The sequence below is a fragment of the Pristiophorus japonicus genome, chromosome 4 (assembly GCF_044704955.1).
Source record: "Pristiophorus japonicus isolate sPriJap1 chromosome 4, sPriJap1.hap1, whole genome shotgun sequence".
Lineage (NCBI taxonomy): Eukaryota > Metazoa > Chordata > Chondrichthyes > Pristiophoridae > Pristiophorus > Pristiophorus japonicus.
In genome coordinates this window covers 314680659-314693541 of record NC_091980.1, presented here as the reverse complement: position 1 = coordinate 314693541, position 12883 = coordinate 314680659, and the positions used below count along the sequence as shown (strand labels likewise).

The 12883-nt window shown below is 52.4% G+C and overlaps 1 protein-coding gene across 9 annotated transcripts in view; it reads left to right on the top strand.

Moving 5' to 3' along the window:
- Nucleotides 1–12883, top strand: part of ttll5 (tubulin tyrosine ligase-like family, member 5) — a 595921-nt gene that overhangs the window by 211309 nt on the left and 371729 nt on the right. For all 9 annotated transcript variants that reach the window (XR_011593158.1, XM_070879712.1, XM_070879709.1 and 6 more), the window contains 2 exons: nucleotides 5815–6150; nucleotides 10256–10446. Coding sequence is in view for 8 of the 9 variants with exons in the window: in XM_070879712.1 (XP_070735813.1) it covers nucleotides 5815–6150; nucleotides 10256–10446 (527 nt within the window). In the remaining variant the exon portion in view is untranslated. The remainder of the gene's footprint in view (nucleotides 1–5814; nucleotides 6151–10255; nucleotides 10447–12883) is intronic.

The following is a 12883-nucleotide window of genomic DNA, read 5'->3' as shown; positions in this document are numbered from 1 at the left end:
TTAACTGTAAGAAAAGAAAGACTTGCATTTATATAGTGCCTTTCATGACCTCAGGACATCCCAAAGTGCTTTATAGCCAAGTAAGTACTTTTGAGGTGGGATATTCCTGAACCGATAAAGCAGTTTCTTAAACGATAAGGGGTTATGGGGAACAGACGGGGAAGTGGAGCTGAGTCCATGATCATATCAGCCATGATCGTATTAAATGGCGGAGCAGGCTCGAGGAGTCATATGGCCTACTCCTATTTTTTATGTTCTTATGTTCTTGTATAAGAAACGCAGCAGCCGATGTGTGCACAGCAAGGTCCCACAAACAGCAATGACCAGATAATCTGTTTTTAGGTATTGGACTTGGGATAAATATTGGCCTCAGGACATCGGGGAAAACTCACCTCTTCTTCAAAATAGTGTTGTGCAATCTTTTACGTCCACCTAAGAGCGCAGTCAGGGCCTCGGTTATCGTCTCATTCAAAAGACATCACCTCCAACAGTTCAGCATTCCCTCAGTACTGCTCCTTCAACAGCCCAGCGCTCCCTCAGTGGTGCTGCACTGGGAGTCGATTATAGGCTCAAATCTCTGGAATGGGACTTGAACCCATGACCTTTGAGAGTGCGATTCACTGAGCCACAGCTGACACAATCTATGTCTTATTCAAAAAGCTTAGGTCTGTGCACACTTCCTGTCTACAAAACTTACTTTGTGTTGTCACTCTTTTCATCTCGAGTTCACTTTTTCCACTTTGAGTTCTGCTGTCCATCATCACCAATGTAAACTGATCATCCTGTGACTAAACTATTTGGCCACCAGGTGGCTTCTCCCTACAAATTGCTCAAAATGGTTTCTAAAAATATTTTCATCATCATATTTTTGATTTTCCTTTGTGTTTTCTCAGTAACTGAAATTTCTAATGTTTGAAATAAAGGTTGAAACAAAATAAAAAATCCCTATAATTAATTATTTCACCATAACATCATTAAATGTATTAATTGAATCGTGCTTTGTGACTGTTAATGTCTTCATTACTTGAAGGCCTCAGTGTGTTTCCTCATTTTTCATCCTAGCATCAACCAACAGTGACAGGCAGCTGTTTACATTAGAAATTCCCATTAGATATCAGTTTCAATGTTGACATAAACATGACCAAAAATCACAAGAACAGAAAAGTGGAAGCAGACATGAGATCTATAGTTAAATATAAATATATACAGAGTGATATATACATTGTGTGTTGTAACATCTGTGCAAGAATACTCTTGCCCAGTAACATGAAGGGTATTAGAGAGTTGTACCTCAACAACAAATGGTGTATTAGGCAACATAAAGGGAGTCGAGGGTTATGGGGAGAGGGCAGGGAAGTGGAGTTAAGGCCAAGATCAGAGCAGCCATGATCTTATCAAATGGCGGAGCAGGCTCGAGGGGCCGGATGGCCGACTCCTGCTCCTATTTCTTATGTTACCGCCCCGAAAGACACAAAGAACCTACCCTTCCTGTCACATTGTACTCCTGATCTAATGCCATAGGAACAGAAGTTGACCATTCAGTCCCACGAGCCTGTTCCTCCATTCAATGCAATCACGGGTGATCTGTATCTTAACTCCATCTACCCGCCTTAGTTCCGTATCCCTCAATACCCTTATCCAACAAAAACCCATCAATCTCTCAGTTTTGAAATTTTCAATTGACCCCCCCGCCCCCCGCAAGCCTCAACAGCTTTTAGGCGAGAGTTCCAGATTTGCACAACCCTTTGTGTGAAGAACTGCTTCCTGACATCACCCCTAATTTTAAGGTTGTGCCCCTTGCTGTGGATTCCCTCACCAGAGGAAATCGTTTCTCTCTCTCTAACCTATCGAATCCTTTAATCATCTTAAACATTTCAATTGGATCACCCCTTAATCTTCTAAACTCAAGGGAGTAAATTCCCAGTCTATGCAACCTGTCCTCATAATTTAACCCTTCTAGCCCCGGTATCATTCAGCCCAATGTTCTCTTTAAGCTGCACGGCTGCAGAGCGTTCCAGGGACCCCGCGGTATTTTGAATGGCCTGTACAGGTGCCGCTCAGCACTAAAAAAACAATTAGCGGGAACATTGATACTGCCCAGTATCATAAAATCATCATCTTTGAACCATACGAGAAAGATAGCTACCAGCACGGTTGATGAAGATGATGGTAAAGCTCTAATGGGGAAATATGTCTGAAAGGCATGCAGCATTGTGCTTGGTGCTTGGATCGGACGTACTGTCACCTGCGGCTCAGTCACCATCATCATGGGCAGTCCCTCGAAATCGAGGAGGACTTGCTTCCACTCTAAAAGTGAGTTCTCGGGTGACTGAACAGTCCAATACAGGAATTAGAGTCTCTGTCACAGGTGGGACAGACAGTGGTTGAAGGAAAGGGAGGGTGGGACTGGTTTGCCGCACGCTCCTTCCGCTGCCTGCGCTTGGTTTCTGCATGCTCTCAGCGACGAGGCTCGAGTCTTGTTGCCGAGAGTGCACAGAAACCAAGCGCCCTCCCAGATGCTCTTCCTCCACTTAGGGTGGTCTTTGGCCAGGGACTCCCAGGTGTCGTTGGGGATGTTGCATATTATCAGATGAGACGTTAAACCGAGGCCCCGTCTGCTCTCTCAGGTGAACGTGAAAGATCCTCTGGCACTATTTTGAAGAACAGCAGGGGAGTTATCCCCGGTGTCCTGGCCAATATTTATCCCTCAATCAATGCAACAAAAACAGTTTATCTGGTCATTATCACATTGCTGTTTGTTGGAGCTTGCTGTGCGCAAATTGACTGCTGCGGTTCCCAGATTACAACAGTGACTACACTTCAAAAGTACTTCATTGACTATAAAGTGCTTTGAGATGTCCGGTGGTTGTGAAGGGCTCTATATAAATGCAAGTCTTTCTTTACTGGGGCACAGATCGGGCTCTCTGGGGGCACGGCCGGGCTCTCTGGGGGCACAGATCGGGGCTCTCTGGGGGCACGGACCGGGGCTCTCTGGGGGAACGGACCGGGCTCTCTGGGGGCACGGACCGGGACTCTCTGGGGGAACGGACCGGGACCTCTGGGGGCACGGACCGGGACTCTGGGGGCATGGACCGGACTCTCTGGGGGCACGGACCGGGCTCTCTGGGGGCACGGACCGGACTCTCTTGGGGCACGGACCGAACTCTCTTGGGGCACGGACCGGGACTCTCTTGGGGCACGGACCGGGACTCTCTTGGGGCACGGACCGGGACTCTCTGGGGGCACGGACCGGGACTCTCTGGGGGCACGGACCGGGACACTCTCTGGGGGCACGGACCGGGACACTCTCTGGGGGCACGGACTGGGACACTCTCTGGGGGCACGGACCGGGGCTCTCTGGGGGCACGGACCGGGGCTCTCTGGGGGCACGGACCGGGACTCTCTGGGGGCACGGACCGGGGCTCTCTGGGGGCACGGACCGGGGCTCTCTGGGGGCACGGACCGGGACTCTCTGGGGGCACGGACCGGGACTCTCTGGGGGCACGGACCGGGACTCTCTGGGGGCACGGACCGGGGCTCTCTGGGGGCACGGACCGGGGCTCTCTGGGGGCACGGACCGGGACTCTCTGGGGGCACGGACCGGGGCTCTCTGGGGGCACGGACCAGGACTCTCTGGGGGCACGGACCGGGACTCTCTTGGGGCACGGACCGGGTCTCTCTGGGGGCACGGACCGGGACTCTCTGGGGGCACGGACCGGGACTCTCTGGGGGCACGGACCGGGACTCTCTGGGGGCACGGACCGGGACTCTCTGGGGGCACGGACCGGGACTCTCTGGGGGCACGGACCGGGGCTCTCTGGGGGCACGGACCGGGGCTCTCTGGGGGCACGGACCGGGACTCTCTGGGGGCACGGACCAGGACTCTCTGGGGGCACGGACCGGGGCTCTCTGGGGGAACGGACCGGGCTCTCTGGGGGCACGGACCGGGACTCTCTGGGGGAACGGACCGGGCTCTCTGGGGGCACGGACCGGGACCTCTGGGGGCACGGACCGGACTCTCTTGGGGCACGGACCGGACTCTCTTGGGGCACGGACCGGGACTCTCTTGGGGCACGGACCGGGACTCTCTGGGGGCACGGACCGGGACTCTCTGGGGGCACGGACCGGGACTCTCTGGGGGCACGGACCGGGACTCTCTGGGGGCACGGACCGGGACTCTCTGGGGGCACGGACCGGGACTCTCTGGGGGCACGGACCGGGACTCTCTGGGGGCACGGACCGGGACTCTCTGGGGGCACGGACCGGGACTCTCTGGGGGCACGGACCGGGGCTCTCTGGGGGCACGGACCGGGGCTCTCTGGGGGCACGGACCGGGGCTCTCTGGGGGCACGGACCGGGGCTCTCTGGGGGCACGGACCGGGACTCTCTGGGGGCACGGACCGGGACTCTCTGGGGGCACGGACCGGGGCTCTGGGGGCACGGACCGGGGCTCTCTGGGGGCACGGACCGGGGCTCTCTGGGGGCACGGACCGGGGCTCTCTGGGGGCACGGACCGGGGCTCTCTGGGGGCACGGACCGGGGCTCTGGGGGCACGGACCGGGGCTCTGGGGGCACGGACCGGGACTCTCTGGGGGCACGGACCGGGGCTCTCTGGGGGCACGGACCGGGCTCTCTGGGGGCACGGACCGGGGCTCTCTGGGGGCACGGACCGGGACACTCTCTGGGGGCACGGACCGGGACTCTCTAGGGGCACGGACCGGGGCTCTCTGGGGGCACGGACCGGGACTCTCTGGGGGCACGGACCGGGGCTCTCTGGGGGCACGGACCGGGCGCTCTGGGGGCACGGACCGGGGCTCTCTGGGGGCACGGACCGGGCTCTCTGGGGGCACGGACCGGGGCTCTCTGGGGGCACGGACCGGGACACTCTCTGGGGGCACGGACCGGGACACTCTCTGGGGGCACGGACCGGGACTCTCTGGGGGCACGGACCGGGGCTCTCTGGGGGCGCGGACCGGGACACTCTCTGGGGACGCGGACCGGGGCTCTCTGGGGGCACGGACCGGGACTCTCTGGGGGCACGGACCGGCTCTCTGGGCACGTGCAGTGGACGCTGTAGAACTGAGCTATAGCGACCAGAAGGCCCCAGGTTCAACTTGTGGTCGGTGCTGCAAAATGTGCTGCTTGGTAAAGCAGTGTTGGATTTGATCCCGGTATTGTACATACTAAGTCACTTATGTGAAAGGACCAGATTGCAGGACAGTGTCCAGTCTGGATCGAGTAGGAGGGACAATGAGATAAATCGAGAATTATTGATTCGTGACATGTTTTATTGCGGGGAGAAAGGAGACTGAGGGAGGTGAGGTCAAGTAGGAGATGGCCACTGAGTCTTGACTATTGCATAGCATGTACGGCACAGAAACAGGCCATTCAGTCCAACTGGTCTATGCCGGTGTTTATACTCCACACCAGCCGGCAACCACCGCTCTTCATCTCACCCCATCACCATATCCTCTAGTCCTTCCTCCCTCATGTGTCTGTCTAGCTTCCCCTTGGGTTAGATCTGCAGCCGGAAACTCTGGCAGCCGGTCTCGGCGACAATGGGTGAGTGCGTGTGGGGCTGAAGAAGTAACGTTGTCTCATTCAGCTGTATTTTGCTGACATGTAGATAGGTATAAATCTACATAACTATACACATATACAGGCAAGGCGTGCATTCCTTCTTTCCCCACTGTAGCTATTTAAAAAGATTACTATCTGTGTAAGTCACGCTTTGTGCCGTGTTTGTGTTTACGCTCCTGCTCGCTCAGGTTCCAGGGATAGCTGGCTGATCTGTCCTTCTCTCCCGTTCCGCAGCACCAGCTGTGCCTACAGACAGGGATCCAAGTCCCTCTGACGGATCGGGTGATGGCAGGCTCTGTTTTCCAGAGAGCCTCTCGATGCAGAACTCCTCCAGTCGTCGTGTTTATCCTCCACACACAGCCTTACAGCAGGCGGGCACTCCGGATCCGGCCTCCGGCAGCACCGACACGGCAGCCTGCACACCGGGTGCGGCTACCCCGGCATCTCGGCACCCGGGCCGGCTCCAGCGGCTCGCCTCCAGCAGCCTCCCCTTCGCTCCAGCATCTTCCATCCAGGCAGCCGCTCAGATCTACAGCCGCAAGCTGTCTCGGCCCATCTCGGCAACAACGGGTGAGTGTGGCGCGACTGAAAAAGCAGCTGTTTCCCTGAGAATTAGTGTATATATAATAGATATGCAAGGCTTCCTTTCTTTCCCTACTATAGTGACAGTGCCTGCAAATACGACTGGCCCTTTGCTAGGTGTGGCTCTGATGGTCTCCTCACCCGACCTCCTTTCATGCAGTATCAGGTAAAGCGGAGGATGTGGAAGGAAATGAGCTGTGCGTCTAATGCTGAACGCGACTGATTTCCAGTATAACGACCAAGTCTCTCTCGGTCTGCCCGGTCTGCTTTGGTCACTGCCCGCTCCCGATACCCGCCTTTCCTATGTTGTTGGGGAAGTCCACTTCAAACGCTGCCGTCGCTCCTGTTCTTAACCGTGCGGCCACAACATTGCGTCGGACGGAGCGAGGAGCTGGGCTGCTGCTGCTCTTGGACCTGTAAAGCAGGGGTTCTCAACCGGGGGGGAGGTCTGCGAGGAGGCTTCAAGGGGGCAACCAAAGTCACCAGCAGCTGAGCAAGTCTGAGCCACAGGTGGAATCTTTCTGCCGACGGCTCCTTCTCTTGTCTGGGGACATAACGTGTCCAGTTTAACATATGTGTCCACAGATTCCTGAAGGTAGCAGGCCAGGTGGATGAGGTGGTTGAGAAGGCATATGGAATGCTTGCCTTTATTAGCCAAGGCATCGAATACAAGAGCAGGGAGGTTATGCTTGAACTGTATAAAACACTAGTTTGGCCACAGCTGGAGTACTGCGTGCAGTTCTGGTCACCGCATTACAGGAAAGATGTGATTGCACTGGAGAGGGTGCAGAGGAGATTTACGAGGATGTTGCCTGGACTGGAGAATTTTAGCTATGAGGAAAGATTGGGTAGGCTGGGTTTGTTTTTGTTTTCTTTGGAACAGAGGAGGCTGAGGGGAGACGTTATTGAGGTATATAAAATTATGAGGGGCCTGGACTGAGTGGATAGGACGGACCTATTTCCCTTCGCAGTGGGATCAACAACCGGGGACATAAATTTAAAGTAATTGATAGGAGGTTTAGAGGGGAGTTGTGCGGTTCATTTTTCACCCAGAGGGTGGTGGGGTCTGGAACTCACGGCCTGAAAAGGTGGTAGAGGCAGAAACCCTCACCACATTTTAAAAAGTACTTGGATATGCACCTGAAGTGCTGTAACCTATAAGGCTACGGACAAAGAGCTGGAAAATGGGATTAGGCTGGATAGCTCCTTTTCGGCTGGCATGGACACGATGGGCCGAAAATTCTTCTATTCTGTGATTCATGGGGCTGGATTGGGTGGACTGCGAGAGGGTTCGTCATTACATCGGAAATCAGTCGTGTTTAGCATTAATTGCAGAGCTTTCCTTTCCCTTCCTCTGCTCACCTGCTCCGAAAGGTGAAGTCAATGCGCGTGTCCCTGCTTGGCCTGCGGCCTCCCACGGTGCCCACACAAGACAAGACGACCCGGCACCAGGAGCCAGTCTGACTGCTGGGAACCTCGTGTGGACATTCAAATCAGCAAAATGTGCGAGCCAGCGAAACGACCAGAACGTAAGAATTAGGAGCAGGAGTCGGCCATTCGGCCCCTCAAGCCTGTTCTGTCATTCCATCAGATCATGGCTGATCAACTCAGCTTCATTTTCCCGCTCGATCCCCAAAAATCTGTTTCAGCGCTGATTACTTGATTCGCTCATTCATGTGTGTCAAAGTGAATCAATGGGGAGGCATCTGTTTACCCGAATAATACATTACAAAATGATGTCTACAATAGTTTCATAGAAACATAGAAAATAGGTGCAGGAGCAGGCCATTCAGCCCTTCTAGCCTGCACCGCCATTCAATGAGTTCATGGTTGAACATGAAACTTCAGTACCCCCTTCCTGCTTTCTCGCCATACCCCTTGATCCCCCGAGTAGTAAGGACTTCATCTAACTCCCTTTTGAATATATTTAGTGAATTGTCCTCAACAACTTTCTGTGGTAGAGAATTCCACAGGTTCACCACTCTCTGGGTGAAGAAGTTTCTCCTCATCTCGGTCCTAAATGGCTTACCCCTTATCCTCAGACTGTGACCCCTGGTTCTGGACTTCCCCAACATTGGGAACATTCTTCCTGCATCTAACCTGTCTAAACCCGTCAGAATTTTAAACGTTTCCATGAGGTCCCCTCTCATTCTTCTGAACTCCAGTGAATACAAGCCCAGTTGATCCAGTCTTTCTTGATAGGTCAGTTCCGCCATCCCGGGAATCAGTCTGGTGAATCTTCGCTGCACTCCCTCAATAGCAAGAATGTCCTTCCTCAAGTTAGGAGACCAAAACTGTACACAATACTCCAGGTGTGGCCTCACCAAGGCCCTGTACAACTGTAGCAACACCTCCCTGCCCCTGTATTCAAATCCCCTCGCTATGAAGGCCAACATGCCATTTGCTTTCTTAACCGCCTGCTGTACCTGCATGCTAACCTTCAATGACTGATGTACCATGACACCCAGGTCTCGTTGCACCTTCCCTTTTCCTAATCTGTCACCATTCAGATAATAGTCTGTCTCTCTGTTTTTACCACCAAAGTGGATAACCTCACATTTATCCACATTATACTTCATCTGCCATGCATTTGCCCCACTCACCTTACCTATCCAAGTCACTCTGCAGCCTAATAGCATTCTCCTCGCAGCTCACACTGCCACCCAACTTAGTGTCATCCGCAAATTTGGAGATACTGCATTTAATCCCTTCGTCTAAATCATTATTGTACAATGTAAACAGCTGGGGCCCCAGCACAGAACCTTGCGGCACCCTACTAGTCACTGCCTGCCATTCTGAAAAGTACCCGTTTACTCCTACTCTTTGCTTCCTGTCTGACAATCAGTTCTCAATCCACGTCAGCACACTACCCCCAATCCCATGTGCTTTAACTTTGCACATTAATCTCTTGTGTGGGACCTTGTCGAAAGCCTTCTGAAAGTCCAAATATACCACATCAACTGGTTCTCCTTTGTCCACTCTACTGGAAACATCCTCAAAAAATTCCAGAAGGTTTGTCAAGCATGATTTCCCTTTCACAAATCCATGCTGACTTGGACCTATCATGTCACCATTTTCCAGATGCACTGCTATGACATCCTTAATAATTGATTCCATCATTTTACCCACTACTGAGGTCAGGCTGACCGGTCTATCATTCCCTGTTTTCTCTCTCCCTCCTTTTTTAAAAAGTGGGGTTACATTGGCTACCCTCCACTCCATAGGAACTGATCCAGAGTCAATGGAATGTTGGAAAATGACTGTCAATGCATCCGCTATTTCCAAGGCCACCTCCTTAAGTACTCTGGGATGCAGTCCATCAGGCCCTGGGGATTTATCGGCCTTCAATCCCATCAATTTCCCCAACACAATTTCCCGACTAATAAAGATTTCCCTCAGTTCCCCCTCTGACTAGACCCTCTGACCCCTTTTATATCCGGAAGGTTGTTTGTATCCTCCTTAGTGAATACCAAACCAAAGTTCCTTCTCTCTGTTGCATGAATGAAAATAATCCCGAGGACTATGAACCATCACTCCATAAGTCTTCAACCCCTCTTCCTGTCTTCTCCACCCTCACCTCCAATAAGTGTGAGGAGCTCATTTACTTCTTTGTCTCTAAGATTGAGACCATCCGTTCAGCTGCCTCTGCTGCTTCTCTCCCTTCCCCTAGCGGCTATAAAAATACTTGTGTGATGTTATAGGGGGTCCGTGGCTCCGGTTGGGGTGGTGCAGAATGTTTCAGTGTAAGGGGTGTCGCAGTTGTGTGAGGCGGACTGGTTGGGTTGGATGCTCTTTACCTTTCCGCCATTGTTCATTGGTTTATATGTAACCTTCACCGAGGGCCGTGCGGCTCTTTGTCGGCCGGCGCAGACACAATGGGCCGGAATGGCCTCCTCCTGTGCTGTAAATTTCTATGTTTGCGCCTCCTGCTCTGAGTTTGTTGACAATTGAAGGGCCATTGACTGGAGAAAGTGCAGGGTTGATAGTTGTACCACCTGGCGAAGTGTGGGTTTGGGTTCTGACCTGACTGCACAATGCAGTCCCATGACATCCGGAGCTGTGACTCACGTTGTGGCTCTGCCCTTCTCCCCAGGATCGGGCGCACGATGCCCCCACCGGCAGCGCCCGGGCACAGCTGCTGTGTTTAGGGATGGCGATCAACGGCCCACTCAGTATGAAGACTTGAATCATGAAACTATCTCCATCGTCCTCCAGCGCCTGGCAGCGAAACAGAAGTCCCGGCAATACTCCGCCTCCAGTCACATCAGCCTCCTGACACAGCATGTGAGTAATGCCCGTCCAGGTATAATACTGAGGTACAGTACTGGTGGGTACAGGTCTGTCATTGTATAACACTGAGGTACAGTACTGGTGGGTACAGGTCTGTCACTGTATAACGCTGGGGTACAGTACTGGTGAGTACAAGTCTGTCTCTGTATAACGCTGGGGTACAGTACTGGTGGGTACAGGTCTGTCATTGTATAACACTGAGATACAGTACTGGTGGGTACAGGTCTCTCATTGTATAACACTGGGGTACAGTACTGGTGGGTACAGGTCTGTCACTGTATAACGCTGGGGTACAGTACTGGTGGGTACAAGTCTGTCACTGTATAACACTGGGGTACAGTACTGGTGGGTACAGGTCTGTCACTGTATAACACTGGGGTACAGTACTGGTGGGTACAGGTCTGTCACTGTATAACACTGGGGTACAGTACTGGTGGGTACAAGTCTGTCACTGTATAACACTGGGGTACAGTACTGGTGGGTACAGGTCTGTCACTGTATAACACTGGGGTACAGTACTGGTGGGTACAGGTCTGTCACTGTATAACACTGGGGTACAGTACTGGTGGGTACAGGTCTGTCACTGTATAACACTGGGGTACAATACTGGTGGGCACAAGTCTGTCACTGTATAACACTGGTGTACAGTACTGGTGGGTACAGGTCTGTCACTGTATAACACTGGGGTACAGTACTAGTGGGTACAGGTCTGTCACTGTATAACACTGGGATACAGTACTAGTGGGTACAGGTCTGTCACTGTATAACACTGGGGTACAGTACTGGTGGGTACAGGTCTGTTACTAACACTGGGGTACAGTACTGGTGGGTACAAGTCTGTCACTAACACTGGGGTACAGTACTGGTGGGTACAGGTCTGTCACTGTATAACACTGGGGTATGGTACTGGTGGGGACAAGTCTGTCAGTATAACTCTCTTTCCTCTTAAGACACTCCTTGAAACTGACCTCTTCTACCATGCTGTTGGTCATCTGCCCTAATTTCTCCTTATGTGGCTCAGTGTTGATTTTTTGTGTCGTATAATACTCCTGTGAAGCACCTTGGGACGGTTTACATTAAAAGTACTATATAAATGCAAGCTGTTGTTGTTGTAGACCATATACAGTAGTCGCCTCAAAGCGCTGGAGAAATACCACCAGCGCTGCCTCCGCAAGATCCTGCAAAATAAACTGGGAGGACAGACGCACCAACATCAGTGTCCTCGATCAGGCCAGCATCGAAGCACTGACCACACTCGACCAGCTCCGCTGGGCAGGCCACATTGTCTGCATGTCCGATGCGAGACTCCCAAAGCAAGCGCTCTACTCGGAACTCCTTCACGGCAAGCGAGCCAAAGGTCGACAGAGGAAATGTTTCAAGGACACCCTCAAAGCCTCGCTGATAAAGTGCAACATCCCCACCGAAACCTGGGAGTCCCTGGGCAAAGACCGCCCTAAGTGGAGGAAGTGCATCCGGGAGGCTGCTGAGCTCCTCGAGTCTCGTCGTCGAGAACATGCAGAAACCAAGCGCAGGTAGTGGAAGGAGCGTGCGGCAAACCAGTCCCACCCTCCCCTTCCCTCAACCACTGTCTGTCCCACCTGTGACAGAGAATGTAATTCCCATATTGGACTGTTCAGTCACCTGAGAACTCATGTTTAGAGTGGAAGCAAGTCTTCCTCGATTCCAAGGGACTGCCTATGATGATGGTTGTTGTTGTAATTTAATTTCATATACAATGTCGGTGCCAACAAGCAATAGAGCTGGATACCGGTGGCAGGTCTGGATACTAGCAGGGGAGATTGGTTACCTGTATATAATTTTAATTGCTTTAATAAAAAATGCACACTTTATTGTGAGGCATTTTCTGAGGTTTTAACAGCTTAAAAGCAAATGTCATTGAGGATTTGAATAATGCTAGGCAGAACTGTATGGTAGACTGTGTGGGCTTGAGGTCCCTTTGGTACTGAGCAGGAAGGTCATCGATTCCTACTGGTCCGAGGCTGGTAACTTTTACCAAAGGAAATTACATCGTCAGGCTTTCTTGATACGATTCCCAGTGATGATTCTGCCTAGGAGGATGGAATGGCGATGTGTCTGAAAAGGAACCACATTTCCAAGTAGACTTTCACTTAACTTGTCTTTTACGTGTGTCAGAGTGAATTACGAATAACCTAGGTTTTGCGAGTCAGTAACTGTCACTGTATAGGTGAATGCAGCACATATTTTGTGCACAGCAAACTCCCACAAATCTCAGTGTTTTTATGGTGGGTGGCATTGGTTGAAGGAGGAATGTTGGCCGGGACACTGGGAGACGACCCTGTTCTTCTTTGACTGGTGCCATGGGATGCTTGGTTTTGCATATTGGCAAAAAATGGCCCCTCTGACACTGCAGCACTCCCTCGATACTGCACTGGAATACCAGCCTAGGTTA